At 41.7% G+C, this 23,244-nt stretch overlaps 1 protein-coding gene and 1 long non-coding RNA gene across 7 annotated transcripts; one reads left to right on the forward strand and one right to left on the reverse strand.

The window, feature by feature from the left end:
• Positions 1–1,188: 1,188 nt before the first annotated feature.
• On the reverse strand, positions 1,189–15,677 carry LOC121846501. 6 transcript variants are annotated; one of them, XM_042321718.1, is made up of 12 exons: positions 15,463–15,677; positions 6,713–6,907; positions 6,373–6,569; positions 6,206–6,268; positions 5,782–5,794; positions 4,277–4,471; positions 3,937–4,133; positions 3,770–3,832; positions 3,344–3,359; positions 2,902–3,104; positions 2,764–2,801; positions 1,189–1,653 (listed from the first exon to the last, which is right to left on the reverse strand). In XM_042321718.1, exons 2-12 carry the CDS (start codon positions 6,897–6,899, stop codon positions 1,593–1,595), a joined length of 1,233 nt encoding a protein of 410 aa, XP_042177652.1. In that variant the 5' UTR covers positions 6,900–6,907; positions 15,463–15,677; the 3' UTR covers positions 1,189–1,592. The 6 variants fall into 6 exon arrangements, with proteins under 6 accessions (XP_042177652.1, XP_042177650.1, XP_042177651.1 ...); XM_042321716.1 differs by having other exon boundaries at positions 3,773–3,832; positions 5,782–5,797; positions 15,463–15,676; XM_042321717.1 differs by having other exon boundaries at positions 3,344–3,356; positions 5,782–5,797; positions 15,463–15,676.
• Positions 15,678–16,144: 467 nt separating this feature from the next.
• LOC112250345 lies at positions 16,145–23,037 on the forward strand. The gene is made up of 2 exons (XR_002953517.2): positions 16,145–16,393; positions 21,884–23,037. It is a non-coding gene; the product is annotated as an uncharacterized LOC112250345 (long non-coding RNA).
• The last annotated feature ends 207 nt before the right edge of the window (positions 23,038–23,244 follow it).

Consider the following 23,244-nt stretch of genomic DNA (forward strand, 5'->3'; position numbering starts at 1 on the left):
AAAAGTTCATTTGTGGAATTTCTTTCCTTCTTAATGTGTTTGAGCCAATCAGTTGTGTTGTGACTAGGTGGGGGGGGTATACAGAATATAGCCCTATTTGGTAAAAGACCTAGACCATATTATGGCAAGAACATCTCAAATAAGCAAAGAGAAATGACAGTCCATCATTACTCTAAGACATGAAGGTCAGTCAATACAGAACATTTCAAGAACTTTGAAAGTTTCTTCAAGTGCAGTTGCAAAAACCATCAAGCACTATGATGAAACCGGCTCTCATGAGGACCGCCATAGGAAAGGAAGACCCAGAGTTACCTATGCTGCAGAGGATATGTTCATTAGAGTTACCAGCCTCAGAAATTGCAGCCCAAATAAATGCTTCACAGAGTTCAAGTAACAGACACATGTGTGTCACTTCACTGTGTGAATCAGGCCTTCATGGTTTAATTGCTGCAATGAAACCACTACTAAAGGACACCAATAATAAGAAGAGACTTGCTTGGGACAAGAAACACGAGCAATGGACATTAGACCGGTGGAAATGTATTCTTTGGTTTGGAGTCCAAATTGGAGATTTTTGGTTCCAACCGCCGTGTCTTTGTGAGACGTGGTGTGGGTGAACAGATGATCTCCGCATGTGTATTTCCCACCATAAAGCAAGGAGGAGGAGGTGTTATGGTGTGGGGGTGCTTTGCTGGTGACACTGTCTGTGATTTATTTTAGAATTCAAGGCACACTTAACCAGCATTGCTACCACAGTATTCTGCAGCGATATGCCATCCCCTCTGGTTTGGGCTCAGTGGGACTATCACTTGTTTTTCAACAGGACAATGACCCAACATACCTCCAAGCTGTGTAAGGAAGGAGAGTGATGGAATACTGCATCAGATGGCCTGGCCTCCACAATCCCCCGATCTCAAGTAAATTGAGATGGTTTGGGATAAGTCGGACCGCAGAGTGAAGGAAAAGCAGCCAACAAGTGCTCAGCATATGTGGGAACTCCTTCAATACTATTGGAAAAGCATTCCAGGTGAAGCTGGTTAAGAGAATGCCAAGTGTGCAAAGCTGTCATCAAGGCAAAGGGTGGCTACTTTGAATTATCTCAAAAAATGTAATATATTTTGATTTAACACTTTTTTGGTTACTACATGATTCCATATGTGTTATTTCATAGTTTTGATGTCTTCACTATTAATCTACAATGTAGAAAATAGTAAAAATATTGAAAAACCCTTGAATGTAGGTGTTCTAAAACTGTTGGCAGGTAGTGTATATTTATTTATACTCCCATCAAAAGTTGTCTCAAGCATTATATTACATTATCTTTATACTTATCCACATTAATGGAGTTAATTATTAAGCAATTTTGACAAAACACACTTTAGTTGTTCTAGACTCACTTAGGCTATAAGTGCATATTCTAACGCTTATAGTTAGTTATATTTCTAGGGTTAAATTGTCAAATGTTTTGACTATGAATAGACATTTTTCAAAATCAGACTTCAATCCACTTATTCGCTCATTATTATATCTTAAAGGCTGGGGAGCAATGTGCTTCATCTTAATGTTGCACTTCGTGATTGCAAACAGGCGCTTCAACTGTTGCAGTGGTTGATGTAAGACTCAGTCACTCTGGCCAACCAATCTTTTGCCAACCTAAAGAAACAAAACCACATCAGATGTTACTGACAGTATCTTGTCCTGATATAAATCTAATATCCTTCAGCTTTATGAGAGTCAGGCCCTTGTTGTGTCATCCTAAATCCTAACCATCCATTGGATATGTTTTTCATCAAAGGGATACTTTGGAGTTTTGACAAAGAGCCCCTTTATGTACTTCCCCAGAGTCAGATGAACTCGTGGATAGAATTTTTATGTCTCTGTGTGCAGTTTGAAGGATGTTGCTAACTAGCGCTTGTGCAATTACTAAATAGCGTTAGCGCAATGACTGGAAGGCTATGGGTATCGAATAGCATGCTAGCAGAAACCCATAGTGTCACGCCCTGACCTTAGATATCTCTGTTTTCTATATATGTTGGTTAGGTCAGGGTGTGACTAGGGTGGGTACTCTAGTTTTTTGTATGTCTAGGGTTTTTGTAGATCTAGGGGTTTTTGTATATCTATGTTGGCCTGATATAGTTCCCAATCAGAGACAGCTGTTTATCGTTGTCTCTGATTGGGGATCATATTTAGGCAGGCCTTTTCCCCACTTTCTGGTGTGGGATCTTGACTATGTATAGTTGCCTGTCAGCACAATATTGTATAGCTTCACGTTTCGGTTGTTATTTTGTTAGTTTGTTCGGTGTTCATTCTTTTAATAAAGAGAATGTACGCATACCACGCTGTGCCTTGGTCTGATCCGTTCAACGAACGTTGACACATAGACTTAGTTATTGTGCTAATGCTAGTCAACATTGGCTTATGAAACTACGTCTAACTTCCTTCATACTGGACACAGAGAGATCAAAATCATATCCACAAGTTCATCTGACTCTGGGGGGAGGAGATAAATGGCCTCCTTGCCAAAATCCCGAAGTATCCCTTTAATCTTCCTCTTATTCATAAAAGCAATGTCAGCATCATTGTCTTCTTCACACTGTAAAACACCCAGGAACAATTAACAGTACAACTAGGAGCTAGTGTGGTATCAATTTGCACAATTCAATTTTGATTACTGAAGCTAACATAACATTTGAAATTGTACTTTCATCTTATCTTGATGTGACCTGTGTTCATGTAAACAATAATATCAATTAATATACTTACCGCCAGATGATACAAGGGTCAACGGGAGAAACTGCAATCTGTGAAAAAATAACAAGGAATTCAAACTGGTTCTCCTTGTATAAAATGTGTTCTATAGAGTCACATTGTATTTAAAATAGTGTACAAATTGTAGAATACCTCAGGATGTATATTAAGCTTCTTCAGAATCTCTTTGACTGCTGCTTCATTGCGATGACACTCCAATAGTCCCTGGCTCTCATGGAAGAGACAGTCCACTGTGAGTATTACATCCTCTCTGGTCACTAGTCTGCTGCTGTCAGGTACAGTGTAGTCTGGGTTGAAGGTGTGATGCAGTACTACCAGAATGACAGGTTTACCAGCTGTCAAAAAGGAATCAAAATACATGTCAACTCTTAACCATGGATATGAGTAGCCTAGCAACGTATGCTGAATGTAATAACATGCATAAGTTACTGTTGCCATTGTCGCTTACTTTTACTTCGACCCATCTAAACATGGAAGACAGCAGCTGTCAGAGGAATTTGGTCAGATTACTGAATTACCTGGAATCTGCTGCAGTGCTGCTTCAATATCAGTCCTATAACAGGTACTTACTTACCTTTTGGAGAATCCTGCTGCAACAGAGAGAGAAGTTCAGAAATTACCCCAAAAAGTAAACTCTCTTAATTTTGTATAAAAGTTAACCGTTTTTTTTGGTGCTGTGACTCATTCTGATCACCCATTCAATGTCTATTAGCTGCTGGGGTTGCTACAGAGAGGAGGTCACAGGGGGGTCCAGTGTAGCCATGTAATTAGTAACCCTGCTGATTGCTTCATTGCTTATGGGTTGTTTTTAGTTCCCAAAGCTAATGTCTAGGCTTTAGTTAAGGGGTCTAATGTGGTCTTGACAGTCCAGATTAAATATGTTTAATCATTCCTAGGAAAGTGTCTGGACACCAGCATAATACATTGTATTTTTTGTACAGTTGTACATTAACATCAGCCGTTGGGTAAAGTAGCAAAATCTGAAATTAGAAAAAAATACCACCAAGATTTTATGCTCAAGGGCTTCACTGGCTTCACTGGCTTCAACAATCTCCCAGTCATTCTGCAAGTTAAAATACACAGTATAGGTAAGTATGCAGGAGGTGCTACTTGGTGTTAGTATTCACAACTGAAGCTTGCATTACCCCACTGGATAAACTACATTACCATTGGCAGTATTATGTTCACAATCTCTTTGAATGCTGCTTCATTGTGAAGACACTCCAATAGTCCCTGGCTCTCATGGAAGAGACAGTCCACTGTGAGTTTTACATCCTCTCTGGTCACTAGTCTGCTGCTGTCAGGTACAGTGTAGTCTGGGTTGAAGGTGTGATGCTTCACTACAAAAATGGTAGGTTTACCAGCTGTCAAGAGAGCAAGGGACAAATAAGAGCATTTGGAATAAGATGCAACTTTTTGAGAAGTTTCTTTATGGATATTGTTGATCTGGAAATAGTCTCTGATGACAGACTGTTACAGTACACTTGGTTCTGGGTGCCAAGATTACCAGGAATCTGCTGCAGTGCTGCTTCAATATCAGTCCCGGCACGAGAGACAATGGGACAGAAAGCAATGATGACATCACTCTCCGCCGATGACGTCACCTTCGTTAAACCTTTTGTAGTGAGCCGGCGATTTATTTCCTCATGAGACCCCAGAGTATTCCCAGTCAGAATGGCAAAGAACTTCTCCATCTTCAACTCTATAGAATAATAAACATATGGTTTAAGTATGTGGTTAAGCAACTGTGACACCTCAGTTACAACATAAGCATATTCAAAGAGTCTTACAGCCTGCCATCATGATGGATCTCAGTTGCACGTTCCCTAAATGACAGCGTTGTAGGCTAACTTCAATTGTATTGAAGCCTCTGCTACAATAAAGACATCTAACTACCCTGCGGGAATCACTTGCTGTGCCCTTACAGGCAATGTCAGCTAAAATTGATGGGCACTGACAAAATGACAGAGCCCATTCATTTTCAATTAAAGGAAAGCAGATCTGGCTCAAATGATCACGTCCAAATAAGTTCAGAGAACTGAGGGATGCAAAAAGTTGGAGATAGTGGAACTTTCAGCAAAATCCTGGTGATATCGCGGTGTGATTGACCAATTGGGGACCATAACTGTTCGACTGGTGCACAAACATTCAGTACCATGCCAGCGCCACAGCAGCACAAACTACAGTAGATATCAGGGCAAACATTCTATGGGCGCGCAAACATTCAGCAACACGGACAGCGCCACGATCAGCGCAAACTATATACCTGCGCACAATTATTTAGGACAATAGACAGCGCCACGACCAGCGCAAACTGATAGCTAGTAGGCTTATTGTTTTCAGACACAACCTTTGTGCATCACTACAAGAATGACAGGTTTAGGAAACAAAATATATGTCAACTCTTAACAATGGATATGAGAAGCCTAGCAACGTATGCTGACTGTAATAACATGCACAAGTTACTGTTGCCATTGTCAATTACTTGTATTTATACCCATCTAAACATGGAAGACAATAGCTGTCAGAGGAATTTGGTCAGATTCACTGAATTGCCGGGAATCTGCTGCAGTGATGCTTCAATATCAGTCCCAGCATGAGAGACGGTGGGACAGAAAGCCATGACGATACTCTCCTCTGGTGATGTCACCTCAATTAAGCTAGTGGTTGCGGTGAGTTGCTGTGTTATGCCCTCATGAGACCCTAGAGTATTCCCAGATACAATAGCTAGTAGAGCTATCCTTGGCACTACAGAGAGAAAAAACATTTAGGTAAAAAATGCCTGTGCTGCAACAATGGTACATTGTGGTACATTCACATGCGTCAAATTTGTTTGCAAAGTATGTCATGAAATACATAGGGGACATTTCGGAAATATGCCGCCGAAGGTGCAGTTGTATCCGCTTTGCAGCCGCACTTTTCTTAACCTGTGCTGCAGTGCAGGGAAACGTAATAAGCTTCCCAACTGTGGGTATAATATCAATGTTTGATTTATAACAGGTACTTTCTTACCTTTTGGAAAATCCTGCTGCAACAGAGAGAGAAGTTCAGAAATTACCCCAGAAAGTAAACTCTCTCAATTTTGCATCAAAGTTAACAGTTTTTTGGTACTGTGACTCATTCTGATCACCCATTCAATGTCTATTAGCTGCTGGGGTTGCTACAGAGAGGAGGTCACAGGGGGGTCCAGTGTAGCCATGTAATTAGTAACCCTGCTGATTGCTTCATTGCTTATGGATTGTTTTTAGTTCCCAAAGCTAATGTCTAGGCTTTAGTTAAGTGGTCTAATGTGGTCTTGACAGTCCAGATTAAATATGTTTAATCATTCCTAGGAAAGTGTCTGGACACCAGCATAATACATTGTATTTTTTGTACAGTTGTACAATCACATCAGCCTTTGAGCAAAGTAGCAAAATCTGAAATTAGAAAAAAATACCTCCAAGATTTTATGCTCAAGGGCTTCACTGGCTTCACTGGCTTCAACAATCTCCCAGTCATTCTGCAAGTTAAAATACACAGTATAGGTAAGTATGCAGGAGGTGCTACTTGGTGTTAGTATTCACAACTGAAGCTTGCATTACCCCACTGGATAAACTACATTACCATTGGCAGTATTATGTTCACAATCTCTTTGACTGCTGCTTCATTGCGATGACACTCCAATAGTCCCTGGCTCTCATGGAAGAGACAGTCCACTGTGAGTTTTACATCACCTCTGGTCACTAGTCTGCTGCTGTCAGGTACAGTGTAGTCTGGGTTGAAGGTGTGATGCAGTACTACCAAAATGGTAGATTTACCAGCTGTCAAGAGAGTGAGGGACAAATAAGAGCATTTGGAATAAGATGCAACTTTTTGAGAAGTTTCTTTATGGATATTGTTGATCTGGAAATAGTCTCTGATGACAGACTGTTACAGTACACTTGGTTCTGGGTGCCAAGATTACCAGGAATCTGCTGCAGTGCTGCTTCAATATCAGTCCCGGCACGAGAGACAATGGGACAGAAAGCAATGATGACATCACTCTCCGCCGATGACTTCACCTTCGTTAAACCTTTTGTAGTGAGCCGGCGATTTATTTCCTTATGAGACCCCAGAGTATTCCCAGTCAGAATGGCAAAGAACTTCTCCATCTTCAACTCTATAGAATAATAAACATATGGTTTAAGTATGTGGTTAAGCAACTGTGACACCTCAGTTAAAACATAAGCATATTCAAAGAGTCTTACAGCCTGCCATCATGATGGATCTCAGTTGCACGTTCCCTAAATGACAGCGTTGTAGGCTAACTTCAATTGTATTGAAGCCTCTGCTACAATAAAGACATCTAACTACCCTGCGGGAATCACTTGCTGTGCCCTTACAGGCAATGTCAGCTAAAATTGATGGGCACCGACAAAATGACAGAGCCCATTCATTTTCAATGGAAGGAAAGCAGATCTGGCTCAAATGAGCACGGCCAAATAAGTTCAGAGAACAGAGGGATGCAAAAAGTTGGAGATAGTGGAACTTTTAGCAAAGTCCTGGTGATATCGCGGTGTGATTGACCAATTGGGGACCATAACTGTTCGACTGGTGCACAAACATTCAGCACCATGCCAGCGCCACAGCAGCACAAACTACAGTAGATATCGGGGCAAACATTCTATGGGCGCGCAAACATTCAGCAACACGGACAGCGCCACGATCAGCGCAAACTATATACCAGTGCACAATTATTCAGGACCATGGACAGCGCCACGATCAGCGCAAACTATATCCCTGCGCACAATTATTTAGGTCAATGGACAGCGCCACGATCAGCGCAAACTATATACCTGCGCACAATTATTTAGGACAATAGACAGCGCCACGACCAGCGCAAACTGATAGCTAGTAGGCTTATTGTTTTCATACACAACCTTTGTGCATCACTACAAGAATGACAGGTTTAGGAAACAAAATATATGTCAACTCTTAACAATGGATATGAGAAGCCTAGCAACGTATGCTGACTGTAATAACATGCACAAGTTACTGTTGCCATTGTCAATTACTTGTATTTATACCCATCTAAACATGGAAGAAAGTAACTGTCAAAGGAATTTGGTCAGATTACTGAATTGCCTGGAATCTGCTGCAGTGATGGATGCTTCAATATCAGTCCCAGCATGAGAGACGGTGTGACAGAAAGCCATGACGACACTCTCCTCTGGTGATGTCACCTCAGTTAAGCTACTGGTTACAGTGAGCTGCTGTGTTATGCCCTCATTAGACCCTAAACGGCAGTGTTGTAGGCTAACTTAAATTGTGCTAGAAGCCTCAGCTACAATAAAGACATCTAACTAGCCTGCGGGAATCCCTTGTTAAGTCTTTACAGGCAGTGTCCGCTAAAATTGATGAGCACCGACAAAATGACGTAAGGAAAGAAGATCACAGCAAGATAAGTTCAGAGAACAGAGCGATGCAATAAAATTGGAGATAGCGGAACTTCGCAGTGCGGTTCTTGAGAGTGATGCCATAGGGAAAACTCATTCCACAGAGTGCGAGTGTCTGCGAGTTCTCTCCTCCTTTGTTCTTGATTTAGGAATTAAAGTCACTGATTAGTAAGGAACTCCCCTCATCTGGTTGTTTAGGTCTTAATTGAAAGGAGAAATCAAAAACCAGCAGACTCTAGGCCCTGCATGGAATGACTTTGACACCCCTATGGGTCTCTGAAAACCATAAATTGGATGGTTCTTAAAAGAACCAAAGAAAAATACAAAACCAGAAATGTTTTGGTTCTCCAGGACTGGAATTGAATAGCCTTATTTGCATATTTCCCAGGATGCCTTTCGAGTACATTTTTGGAATTACCAGTACCACTCATGACTTTGTTTGCTAGTGACAGAGACATGGTTGTTGCATTCATTAATTTTCCAACCTGTGGCCTTAACCATGTGAGATCATAAGTGAACATGTTGTCATTAAAATATTATTCATTTAGACAATACATATTTTTTAAGGCCTTCTTTTGAGTTTGACTCTAATATAGTGTTCTGAAACTCAGTTTACAGCCCACGTCAGGCCTGCAAGTCACATTATGCTGGCTTGCAAAGTGATGTGTAATTGCTATTGGAATCCAGACAGAGAGGTGATATCCAACATTTTTAATTTTTATTCACCTGTGTCAAGCATTCAGAATGACTGCCATAAAGCAGCAATCAGTAGTTGAAACGGTAACAAAGTATCCCCCCTGTTTTGGTAAGAAGCTGAGGGATGGGACTGGAGAAATGTAACCTCTCTCAAATACAAAGCTATGCATGCAAGGACTGACACATGTTTTGAGGCTATATAGTGTTTGTTCACGTTTACTTTGCTTACAAACCCACAAAACAAGCTTATATTTTGGGTTCCAAATGGGTACGACAACTAAACTCATGAGGCATTTATAAGTTATATTCTTCAAGATTCATTGAGTACATGTCATTCATTTATAAGTCCAACAATAGGGATAGCAGCTGCTGATTGCCCCTTTAAAACATCTAAACTGGAACAACCATTTCAGTAATGGGTGCAAAACGTCCAAGTAACAGATTGGAATAGCAAAGCAAAATGTATGTTATTTATATTTGAGTAACATAGGATAATTAATCAATCAACATACAGTACCAGTCAAAAGTTTGGACACACCTACTCATTCAAGGGTTGCTATTTTTACTATTTTCTACATTGCAAAATAATAGTGAAGACATCAAAACTATGTAATAACACATATGGAATCACGTAGTAACCAAAAAAGTGGTAAACAAATCAAAATATATGGTAGATTCTTCAAAGTAGCCACCCTTTGCATTGATGACAGCTTTGCACACTCTTGGCTTTCTCTACCAGCTTCAGGGGAAATTATTTTCCAACAGTCTTGAAGGAGTTCCCACATATGCTGAGCACTTGTTGGCTGCTTTTCCTTCACTCTGCTGTCCAACTCATCCCAAACCATCTCAATTGGGTTGAAGTCGGGTGATTGTGGAGGCCAGGTCATCTAATGCAGCACAGCACTATTTTTTGGTCAAATAGTCCTTACACAGCCTGAAGATGTGTTTTAGGTCATTGTCCTGTTGAAAAACAAATGATAGCCCCACTAAGCGCAAACAAGAGGGGATGGCGTATCGCTGCAAAATGCTCTGGTAGTCATGCTGGTTGAGTTGAGTTTTTTTTTTTTTACAGGGACAGTGCACATTAATCAACGTTTCAGTAAAAGTGCCGATTTTAGCCAGCCGGCTAATTTTCAACCGCAGTCCCTGGGCAGGTTATTAAAACAATTACAATATAGACAATAGCAACATAGGACAAGCAAGACATAGCATACAGACATAGCAACATAGGACAAGCAAGACGTGGCATACAGACATAGCAACATAGAACAAAAAGCAGCTAAAAAAAGTGTGACTTGAATAAATAACTGACAGTGCCACCAACAAAGCACCCCCACATCGCCTCCTCCATGCTTCACAGTGGGAACCACACATATGGAGATCATCCATTCACCTACTCTGCATCTCACAAAGACAGGGCGGTTAGAATTAAAAATCAGAAATTTGGACTAATCAGACCAAAGGACAGATTCCACCGGTCTAATGTCCATTGCTTGTGTTTCTTGGCCCAAGCAAGTCTCTTCTTACTGGTGTCCTTTAGTAGTGGTTTCTTTGCAGCAATTTGTCCATGAAGGCCTGATTTACGCAGTCTCCTCTGAACAGTTGATGTTGAGACAAGTCTGATACATGAACTCTGTGAAGCATTTATTTGGGCTGTAATTTCTGAGGTGCTGTCACGACGTCCGCCGAAGTCGGCCCTTCTCCTTGTTCCGGTGGTGTTCGGCGGTCGACGTCACCGGCTTTATAGTCACCATCGATCCATGTTTCAGTTTCGTTTTGTTTTGTCTGTATTACACACACACCTAGTTTCTATTACATATCACGTTCCTTATTTAACCCTCTGGCATACATTCCTGTTCTGTCCGTGATTGTTTATGTCGTTAGTGGTTGTGTTATGTGCTAGTGTTTTTTGTATGTTCCTATTTGGAATTTTGCTTGATATTTTGAGTAAACTCAGTTATGTTACTCAATACCTGTGTCCTGCTTCTGACTCCGCTATAACTCTGCACCCAATCGCTGACAGGTGCAGTTAACGCTAATGAACTAATCCTCTGCAGCAGTTTAATAGCGTAACTCTGAAGAAACTTTCAAAGTCTTCCTTTCCTGTCTTAGGCCTGTTGTCCTCATTGAGAGCCAGTTTAAAATAGGGTTATCGCTTGATGGTTTTGTTTTTAAATGCATTTCACCTTTATTTAACCAGGTAGGCTAGTTGAGAACAAGTTCTCATTTACAACTGTGACCTGGCCAAGATAAAGCAAAGCAGTTAGACAAAAACAACAACACAGAGTTACAAATGGGATAAACAAACGTACAGTCAATAACAAGTTGGGAAAATGTATATACAGTGTGTCTAAATGTAATAAGATTAGGGAGGTAAGGCAATAAATAGGCCATAGTGGCAAAATAAATTACAATTTCGCATTAACACTGGAGTGAAAGATGTGCAGATGATGATGTGCAAGTAGGGATACTGGGGTGCAAAAGAGAGAAAAAAAATAACAATATGGGGATGAGGTAGTTGGGTGGGCTATTTACAGATGGGCTGTGTACAGGTGTAGTGATCGGTAAGCTGCTCTGACAACTGATGCTTAAACTTAGTGAGGGAGATATACGTCTCCAGCTTGATTTTTGCAATTCGTTCCAGTCATTGGCAGCAGAGAACTGGAAGAAAAGGCGGCCAAAGAAGGTGTTGGTTTTGGGGATGACCAGTGAAATATATACCTGCTGGAGCGCGTGCTACGGGTGGATGTTACTATGTTGACCAGTGAGCTGAGATAAGGCGGGGTTTTACCTAGCAAAGACTTATACATGACCTGGAGCCAGTGGGTTTGGCGACGAATATGAAGCGAGGGCCAACCAACGAGAGCATACAGGTCGCAGTGGTGGGCAGTGTATGGGGCTTTGGTGACAAAACGGACGGCACTGTGATAGCAAATTGGATGTAGTCTGAGTCGAGTGTTGGAGGCACTCTACTTGTAAATGACATCGCCAAAGTCAAGGATCGGTAGGATATATATACAGAGAAAAGAGTCGGCCTGAGAATTGAACCCTGTGGACAACAGGCCCTCCGATTTGACACACTGAACTCTGTCTGAGAAGTAGTTGGTGAACCAGGCGAGGCCGTCATTTGAGAAACCAAGGCTACTGAGTCTGCCGAAAAGACTGCAGTGATTGACAGAGTCGAAAGCCTTAGCCAGGTCGATGAAGACAGCTGCACAGTACTGTCTTTTATTGATGACGGTTATGATATCGTTTAGGACCTTGAGCGTGGCTGAAGTGCACCCATGACCAGCTCGGAAACCAGATTGCATAGCGGAGAAGGTACGGTGGGATTCGAAATTGCAGATGATCTGTTTGTTAACTTGGCTTTCGAAAACAGGGCAGGATAGATATGGGTCTGTAACAGTTTGGTTCTAGAGTGTCTCCCCTTTGAAGAGGGGGATGACCGCGGCAGCATTCTAATCTTTAGGGATCTCAGACGATACGAAAGAGAGGTTGAACAGGCTAGTAATAGGGGTTGAAACAATTGCGGGGGATAATTTTAGAAAGAGAGGGTCTAGATTGTCTAGCCCAGCTGATTTTGTAGGGGTCCAGATTTTGCAACTCTTTCAGAACATCAGCTATCTAGATTTGGGTGAAGGAGAAGCAGGAGGGGGGCTTGGGCAAGTTGCTGCGGGGGATGCAGAGATGTTGGCCAGGGTAGCCAGGTGGAAAGCATGGCCAATCGTAGAAAAATGCTTGTTGTTTCCTAGCCTCAGTGCAGTGGGCAGCTGGGAGGAGGTGCTCTTATTCTCTATGTACCTTATAGTGTCCCAAAACTTTTTAGAATTTGTTTGAATCTGTTTGAAAAAACTAGCCTTTGCTTTCCTATCTGACTGAGTATATTGGTTCCTAACTTCCCTAAAAAGTTGCATATTACAGGGGCTATTCGATGCTAATGCAGTATGCCACAGGATGTTTTTGTGCTGGTCAAGGGCAGTCAAGTCTGGAGTGACCCAAGGGCTATATCTGTTCTTAGTTCTACATTTTTTGAATGGGGCATGCTTATTTAAGATGGTGAGGAAAGCACTTTTAAAGAATAACCAGGCATCCTCTACTGACGGGATGAGGTCAATATCCTTCCAGGATACCCGGGCCAGGTCGATTAGAAAGGCCTGCTTGCTGAAGTGTTTTAGGGAGCATTTGACATTGATGAGGGGTGGTCGTTTGATCGCAGACCCATTACGGACGCAGGCAATGAGGCAGTTATTGCTGAGATCCTGGTTGAAGACAGAAAAGGTGTATTTAGAGGGCAAGTTGGCCAGGGTAATATCTATGAGGATGCCCGTGTTTACGGATTTAGGGTTGTCCATGATAGGTTCCTTGATAATTTGTGTAAGATTGAGGGCATCTATTTTAGATTGTAGGATGGCCGGGATGTTAAGCATATCCCCGTTTAGGTCACCTAACAGTACGAACTCTGAAGATAAATGGGGGGCAATCAATTCACATATGGTGTCCAGGGCACAGCTGGAGGCTGAGGGGGGTCTATAACAAGCGGCAACAGTGAGAGACTTACTTCTGGAAAGGTGGATTTTTAAAGATTGAAAGAAATCTTGCTTGTTTGTAGGTGACCAAATACTTATTTTCCACCATAATTTGCAAATAAATCAATTAAAAATCCTACAATGTGATTTTTTGGATTTTTTTTCTTCTCATTTTGTCTGTCATAGTTCAAGTGTACCTACGATGAACATTACAGGCCTCTCATCTTTTTAAGTGGGAGAACTTGCACAATTGGTGGCTGACTAAATACTTTTTTGCCCCACTGTATGTAATGTATGTATGTATGTATGTATGTATGTATGTATGTATGTATGTATGTATGTATGTATGTATGTATGTATGTATGTATGTATGTATGTATGTATGTATGTATGTATGTATCAAGGCGACATCCACTGAACAAAAATATAAAGTGTAAAGTGTCGGTCCCATGTTTCATGGCTGAAATAAAAGATACCAGAAATGTTCCATATACACAAAAAGCTCATTTCTCCCCAATGTTACATCCCTGTTAGTGAGCATTTCTCATTTGCCAAAATATTCCATCCACCTGACAGGTATGGCATATCAAGAAGCTAATTAAACAGCATGATCATTACACAGGTGCACCTCATTCTTGGCACAATAAATGGCCACTCTAAAATGTGCAGTTTTGTCACACAACACAATGCCACAAAATGTCTCAAGTTTTGAGGGAGCATGCAATTGGCATGCTCACTGCAGGAATGTCCACCAGAGCTGTTGCCAGATAATTGTATGTTAATTTCTTTATCATAAGCTGCCTCCAACATCATTTTAGAGAATTTGGCAGTACGTCACAACCGCAGACCCTGTGTAACCACGATAGCCCTGGACCTCCACATCTGGTTTCTACACCTGCGGGATCATCTGATCAGCCACCCGGACAGCTGATGAAACAGGAGTATTTCTGTCTTTAATAAAGCCCTTTTGTGGGTGAGCCTGGCTCCCAAGAGGGTGGGCCTAAGCCCCCCTGCCCTGTCATTTGACTGATTTCCTTGTATGACCTGTAACTCAATAAAATCCTTAAATTGTTGCATCCTTCGTTTATATTTTTGTTCAGTATAGATGGTTATCAAAATGTGTTATTTATTGTGTATGCCAGGCTGCTATTGTACTTTAAATAAATCCCGTGGATAAAAAAATGGCCACGTTAGCTACCGCCAGCGACACTACCATGATACCCAGTTTGAAGCACTTTAAATCGGCAAGTACGTTGATACAACACTGCTGCAGTGGTTTCCGATTTACTCGTCGTCCAGCCCAATCAGCCACGCAAAACGGTAGCAACAAATCTGCCCAACTAGCTGACTTGATTTCCATACACACACTCCTTTCGACACACCCACTCGCCAACACTCCAGATTGCCATATTGTGCTGCAGCTACCCATACATGGAAATACAGTACATAGCCTAATTACATTGTGGTTGGGGCAAGAAAAATATGCCCAATTTAATAATATCAATTTGTTTACCTGCACAATACTCTCTCGATGTCAATCAACAGAGAAAATAAACAAACTAGTCCCAACGTTTGGATGAGAGGGTCGTCAAATACCAGATCAAAAGTGATATTATCTTATTAACATGTTATGTAAACATGTCTGTACTGCTTCTACTTTCACGCTTGAAACATCCTCCTGATTTCGGGTAATCAGAAAGTGAAAGTGTCCACAGCCCGTTGGTCGGGGATAACGTTCAACGCATATTCAGCCAACACTCTTTTGCTCTGACAAGAATAATTGATCTATTCGTTTTTATTGGTTACTTTCACAACAGCTCATTCTTGTCACAACAATACAAAATGTTCGAATTGCATTACACAATGCAAATATTGATTGGTTTTACCATAATAATCTACACGAATTTGTGAGTTCATTGACTTACTATTTCACTGACCCTGCAAAGCAACACAGAAAGCTTCACTTGTTATTGAAATACATAGCCAGTTACATCGATTGTGGCTGAGGCAAGAAAAAGATGTGCAATTTAAGAATATCAATTAGTTTAGCTACTTACCGCACAATATTGTCACGATGTCAACCAAGACAGAAAATAAACAGAGTAGTCACAAACAGCAGGTTTAGATGAGAGGGTCGTCAAATACCAGATCAAAGTCGTATTATTTTAACTTGATCTGTCTGTCTGTACTGCTCTTACTTTCACTCTTGAAACGCACAGATAGAACAATGAGACAGATATTTAACCGGATGTATAAATGTGCTTGAAGTTGCCACTCACAAATATGGTAGTGAGAGGAAGCCCAATTGCCGGCAGCGGCAGAAGGATGAAACAAGATGGATTTTGTCCGACATTCTGTTATGAACAGAGTGGACCAAGTTTTGTAGACTTTACCCTTTGCAAACGTTTTTTAAAATCGCGTTGTTTAGAAGGATTGCAAAAGCAAACTGAGTTATTGCACACGCTTACTTCACAGAATAGGCTTTTTCCCTAATGGAAATAGCCAGAGACATGCTAGAACGCACACTCATACAATAGCGCTCTGAAATCGGAGTATATAGCCAGAGCCAATTTACGAATCATTTGTTTTTATTGGAAACGACAGGCTGGGGTCTAGCTTGGTTTAGTTAAAAATATATATTTGGTGCAAGTGTCAGTAGCATCTTTGGCGCCCCCTGACAACGGTGAGTCAAAGACATTTCTGGTTGCGACAACAAATCAAAAAACTGTAACCCAACAAGTAACCAATAATTGCACTCATCAACCAATCTGAGACGCCTGTGCAACCAAGATGTACCCAATAATTGATCAATAAGAAAAGAGTTATAGAATTGACCGGAACTAGAAGAGGAGCGTCTCTTCTCTGTCTCTACCGTGAACATTTAATTAATCTGTAACGTTTTTAAACTTTAGCGGCTTATGTTATCATTTTCTGAAATCAGAAGTTTTGTTGTCTGCTGTTTTCGATTGGAATATCTAGTAGTAGCAGGTAAGATCAGTGCATTAGGCTACATCACGTTAGTAGAGTTGGCTAACAACTTAGCTAGCTAGCTACATTAAGTACAGTAACAGTAACTAGCTGTGTGTTTTGACTGGTTTTCAAAATAGTTTGTCATATCATCATCAAAATAGTCTGTCAGCTAGGCCTTGGCAAAATGGCCAAAAATATCTTAGCAGGTATAAAAAATATATATATTTGATGTTTTTGAATAATACAAGTTCTACATTTGTTTTGAGTTGTGTGTGAACCTAGGGTGGCAACACATACATTCTAAGTGATTTCAATGGGTCTTTCTCTATTCTGATTGCTTTATACTGTTAACTTCAACTTAAACCAAAAATATTTTAAACATTTATGCATTCCCTGCACTCATTTGAGATCATTTCCACACTGCCACGAAGTGCAGCATGATATGGGCACACCATTTAGGCCTTATTTTTAACCAAATTTTGCAATTGAGATTTAGAGAAACTGTTGGAATCATGGTAATATAATGATTATTCTAATTCTATAGTTGGAATATAATAGTGGGCACATTGAATACAGTGTTTAACATGCCAACGAATGAAAATGCCAGGGAGGAGTTATTGTGACAGGGTAGGAACCAAAGTGATGGTCAGTGTTTTCTAGGGGACCCTATAATCTTTGGCTACATTTAATGTTTTATCTTAGCTACTTCATGTACTCATGCATTGCATAGTCCTCTTTGATTTAGAAGATACTGTTGCACAAACAACATGCTGATTTAGGTCACACCATCCCTGGTATAATCTGGAGGTACAGCTAGCTATGTTTGCTCAGACTCAGTACATTTATTAGCTAGCTAACTAGTGTTAGTGGCTAACACAATTTAGGCCCAACATGCTAAGAAAATACAAACTAGCCGTATGCAGATGTAAGAAACACAAACTTATAGTGTGAAAAAAATCTCTCTCTTTCTCTCTTGCTTCTCTTTCATTATGGAAGAAATTAATATTTTCAAAACTGTTCAACTATTTTCTTTCTCTTTGAGTCAACTACTCATCACATTTTATACACAGCAGTGCTAGTTAGCTGTAGTTAATGCTTTCAGTACTAAATTAATTCTCTGATCCTTTGATTGGGTGGATAACATGTCAGTTCCTGCTGCAAGAGCTCGGATAGGCTGGAGGATGTCTTAGGAAGTTGTCATAATGAAATGAAATCAAAATGTATGTCACATACACATGGTTAGCAGATGTTAATGCGAGTGTAGCGAAATGCTTGTGCTTCTAGTGTAGTATGATCTAAAATAAGGACGCGTGACAACGAGGTTCTAGCTCCAGCATGTTTATTAACCTAACCCTCACATGTCCTACCCAGGTAAGGATACCCCCAAGGGACATCCTACTACATCTTCCCCTCTCCCATGAATAAGAACTCAACATGCATAACCACTGAAGCATAACTGAAATGCAATTTGGAAACCAGTATTATTCTCTAACCTGCTACTTCCCATCCTGAAACTGTATGAAAGCATTAAATCACACAGTATGAACATTAACTTAGGTACAGTCTCTTTTTGCTGGGTATGGTCCCCAACCGTATGTTTTCTCTTCACGTAACAGTCTTTCAGCCACTCTGGTGGCTTCACATCCCTTTTTGGGTGCGCTTGTGGCTCTGTGAGCATTCTCTCTCCTTCACCCTCCTTTTGTGCATTTTCTGTGGCCTCAGTCTGTGTGGCTGGTAGATCTGGAAGAGCTCTGAGGTGTGTTTTGTTCCTTTGTACCTCTTCTGAGCCTGTGTCCACCACATAGGAGCGTGGGGCCTCCTCTTTACTCAGCACTATTGCTGGTGTCTTTGAGTTTGTAATCCACACACGTTGACCTTCGGCCAGCTCTGGCCACTCCTTAGCACGGTGTCTCCGATTAAAGTCTCCAGTTTGCGTTTGTTTTAGATGTTTGTCCCTTTCAGCGAAGGCCTTCCTGTTAGGCCATCGGGGTTTAACCTGAGCCGGCGAGAGAGGCAATGAGGAACGCAGCCTCCTGCCCATCAGGAGCTCTGCAGGTGACGGCCCATGATGCAGTGGTGTAACTCTGTAAGCTAACAGAGCCCTGTATGGATCCTTGTTCTTTTTCCAGTAGTCCCTAGAACCTCGTTGTCGCACGTCCTTATTTTAGATCATACTACATGGTGTCAGAAGTGGTTTTAATAATCACATAAACGTGAAGGACGTACCAAGTAAATCATACATTCAGGCTGTTTCAAAGCAGGGAGGGCACAGTGTTGGAGATAAAATAGAGCATATCATTATTTTGCTAGCTAACGAGCAAGGACTAAGTTACTGCTAAGCAACATGTTGCAAGAGGAAGAAGCTGGCAGGATTTCAGGGTTTGCAACTCCAAGTTCAACTGGCTCTGGCACAAACACGGACAGGCCAGTGGCTAGTGCTGAAGGATTTCGCATTAGTCCCCCGGAGAATTTTGTTTGTATGTACATTCAAAACTGGCCGAAATGGATCAGGCGCTTTGAAAGTTACAGGGTAGCATCAGGCTTAAACGTGAAAAATGAGGCATATCAAGTTAATACACTGATCTACTCTATGGGTGATGAAGCCAAGGATATATTAAATGCTTCAACGTTGAACGAGGAAGAGAAACTTAACTACAGTGCCGTTAAAGACTGTTTTGAAACGCATTTTGTAGGGAGACACAACATATTTGAGAGAGCTAGGTTTAATATGCGCAAACAGGAGCAGGGTGAACCACCGACAGTTTTATCACAGCTGTTCTAGCAGAATATTGTCAGTTTGGTGCGCTCAGGGAAGAGCTGATCCGAGATCGGATTGTAGTGGGAATAAGAAATGTATCACTTTCTGAAAAGTTACAGTTGGATTCCCAGCTTACCTTGTCCAAAGAACCAGGTTAGGCAGAGTGAGACAGTAAAAAGACAGCAGACGATGCTGCAGCTCCTTGCAGAACGAAGAGAGTGAGGAAATAACTGCATTTTCATACTGAGCTAAAAAAAAACAGAGGGGAACAGAGAACAGAGACAGATGTGGAGAAAACAATCACAGACAGCACCAGTAGCTAGTTTAAGTGTTTGTCGCAAATGTGGGAAATCCCCTTTCCACAGATGGAAAGATTGCCCAGCAAAGGATGCGGAATGCAGGAAATGTCACAGGAGAGGACACTTTTCAGCTGTCTGTCGATTAAAGCAACTGCATGAGGTCTCAGAGGAGGTACAGCAGGACAGCATCTTTCTGGGAGAAGTAAAGGAAAACAATGAGGCTGGCATTCAGACATTACACTCAATGGGGAGGTTGTGTCATTTAAACTAGACATTGGGGCAGCAGTGACAGCTATCCCAACTAGGCTGTATAGCTATAGCATAGATGGCCCTTTGCTCTCTACAAACAAACAACTGTATGGGCCCAGTAATAAGGTATTACCAGTGGTAGGGCAGTTGGTGATTAAACTGGAGAGTAAAGACAAAAATGCCCTCCAACCTGTCTTCGTCATTGACTCTCTAGCCAGACCGTTGCTGGGGCTACCAGCAATTGAAGCATTGCAACTCATTGAGAGAGTGAGCGAACTGGAGGACCCAGGTGAGGTTTTCAAAAATAAATTCCCCACAGTGTTTTCTGGTCTAGGAAGGTTAGAAGGTGACTACAAAATCTGCATGAAAGAGGATGCTGTCCCCTATGCCCTTACCACACCCCGCAGTGTGCCTATCCCTTTATTGGCCAGAGTAAAGGAAGAGTTTGGGAGGATGGAAGAAATTGGGGCGGTGTCTAAAATTTTGAGTCCCACAGACTGGTGTGCAGGGATGGTAGTGGTCTCAAAAGCCAATGGGGACGTAAGGATCTGTGTGGACATGACTAACTTGAATGAGGCACTCTGCAGAGAGAGACACATCTTACCATCAGTGGAGCAGTCACTGGCTCAGTTGGATGGCTCACAATTCTTCACAAAGCTGGATGCCCACTCAGGTTTCTGGCAGATACCACTGTCATCAGAGAGTAGGGCACTCACAACGTTTATAACACCGTTTGGCTGTTACTGTTTTAACGTTTTGCCATTTGGAATCGCTTCCGGTCCTGAGCATTTCCAAAGATGTATGTCCCAGCTGTTGGATGGGCTGAGTGGTGTCATAGTCCACGCGGACGATGTGCTCGTGTGCGGAAGGGACAGAGCAGAACATGATGTAATGCTCACAGCAGTTCTGACCCGACTCCAGGAGACTGGCCTGACACTCAATGAAAAATGCACTTTTGCACAGTCAGAGGTCTTGTTCTTGGGACACAAAATCAGTGCAGCTGGAATAGAGCCGGACCCGGAGAAGATCAGCGCCATCACAGATATGCCCAGACCCCAGAATGTGGCTGAAGTCGGGACCTTCTTAGGCATGGCCACATATGTGGGTAAGTTCCTCCCACAGTTCTCAGATACAACCAAACCTCTGAGCGACTTACTAGCCAAAGAGAATGACTGGTCATGGGGTCACATGCAACAGGTAGCGTTTGACAAAATCAAAGGAGACCTGGCCTCAAAGAGAGTGCTGGCTCAGTACCGTCCCCATGCTAAAACAAAAGTATCAGCAGATGCATCATCCTTTGGGCTAGGGGCGGTCCTCACACCGATGCAGGACAACAGGGAGTGGCGTCCAATAGCATACATCTCCCGAAGCTTATCCGTCACGGAGCAAAGCTATGCTCAAGTGGAGAAGGAGGCGTTGGCTATCACATGGGCATGTGAAAGGCTCAGCCAATACCTTATTCTATCGAGATCAACTCTTAAAATTACTGTACAGGGTACGTTGAAGTATCCATTCTTACCACCACCACGACCAGGAACTCTACCTAAGGACATGGTAATCTCTAGTGGCCGAACCAGAGTCGTACACTCAACATCTCTGTGACCAAAGGATTTGGACGATCAAGGACAGCTCAATTGTAAATACATAAATTGCATTCTCTTTTTCCAAATGAGCAGTTATTAGTGCTTAAGATTTTGTAATTTTCGTGAACGTAGCTTCCCAATGTCCAATAGAGTAATGCCTTTGTCTCCCGTCCTCCCCCCCTCCTCTCTCTGAATTCGCCACCATGTTATAACCAAACTGTCCTGTTTTGTTAGTCTTCTAGAGACTATTTTCTCTATAATGTTAGTGTGTATTCTGCAATTGTTTAATAAGTTAGTAAATAAATAATTTATCCAATTTGTGTATCGCTGATTCATCAGTAAAAAAGGGTTTGTGCAGACTACAAGAAATTACCACGTTCAGAATGACTTATGAGGTAATAAAACATTAATAAGTGACTGTAATCGATAAGATATGAAAATATCTGAAGAGTTAAATTCGGGAAATACTAACTCTTTAAACAACATTTTCCTGTGGTGCCCAATGTTAGGTAAAGGTTAGAGACTTCTTTTAATGTTCCATCTATACATCGAATCTGCTCACTGATTACGTTTTACATCTTATGCTCATAATTACAAACTTTACCCCTTATTTCCATAGAATATATGGAGTAGCCACTCTTTAAAAAGATGCCAGATGACACCAGCTTCTACAGATGCACCATTGAGAGCATCCTGTCTCGCTACATCACCGCCTGTGAAGGCAGCTGCACTGGAAGATGACCAAGGACTTCAGCCAAGGCCTGTTATATCCTCTTCCGTCTGGCAGACGGTAACACAGCATCCACCACCAGGCCATAAGACTGTTGAAGGGCCTAGCTATCCACCTGTACAACCTGCTGTTCACCTGCATCTTTAGAGACTATTTCCACGGACTCTCTCACAGTATTGCTTCCATCCCTCTCCTTGCCCTAACCTGGGCTCGAGCCAGGGACCCATTGAACACATCGACAACTTGTCACCAACAAAGCATCGTTACCTATCGCTCACTCACTCCCATCACTGCGGTTATTATTTATTACTATTTATTTGTACTGCTCACTTTCTACTTGTTGCCATAGCACATTTCACCGTACATACCGTTACTGCTAGTTTTACTCCTACTTTTATACCTATATTTGTTTACCACTTGCCTTACTGTGTTATTGTTTTATTTTTTATATTTTGATATTTCACTGCACTGTTGAGAGGTATCCCAATAATGGACTAAAGGAGACAAATGTTACTCCTTATAGTCCAAGGACCTTACATGTTCTGTTTAAAATGTGAATTGGCTCTGTAAGCCAAAACAGACAATTACTCCATCTAAACATAAATTGATTCTCAATTGTTGTACAGTTCTAGACACATCAAATCATTTAAAAAATGCAAAATACACACTGTTTTAATCAGATTTAACACAGTTGCAGCCAACAGTATTTTTCAGTGACAACATGTTTGTGGTGTACACACAGGTATTAGGAGACGGAGGCAGCTACTTAGAACTGTCACGCCTGCTCCCGCTCTCCCTCTCTCTGGCGCTGCCTATCTTTACGCACACCTGTCCCCTTCGTTACACGCACCAGCGCCTCATTGGACCCACCTGAACTCTATTATTATTATTATTATTATTATTATTTGATTGCCTTCCCTTCATCTGTCTGTTCCTCACGTTATTCCCTGTGTCAGCATTGATTTCGTTACTTTGTCCTGTCCAGACGCTGGTCCTGTCCTGTTTTATTTCTGTAGTTGATTAAATGTTCTCCCTGTACCTGCTTCCTGTCTCCAGCGTCATGCCTTACAAGCACAGGAAGTCGACTCTGTCTTCCGTCTGTTTTCCGTAAACACAACCTGTAACATGGAGATATGGCGTTGTGGTAACACTAACCCTATAAAGGTGTGTATCAATTTAATAAGGTCCTTAAGCTTGCAAAACTGTACCTCAAGCAATGCGTGTTAATGTTCAAACCATGCGTCGGGCCT

This window comes from Oncorhynchus tshawytscha, linkage group LG05 (assembly GCF_018296145.1).
Source record: "Oncorhynchus tshawytscha isolate Ot180627B linkage group LG05, Otsh_v2.0, whole genome shotgun sequence".
In the NCBI taxonomy this organism is placed as follows: Eukaryota; Metazoa; Chordata; class Actinopteri; order Salmoniformes; family Salmonidae; genus Oncorhynchus; species Oncorhynchus tshawytscha.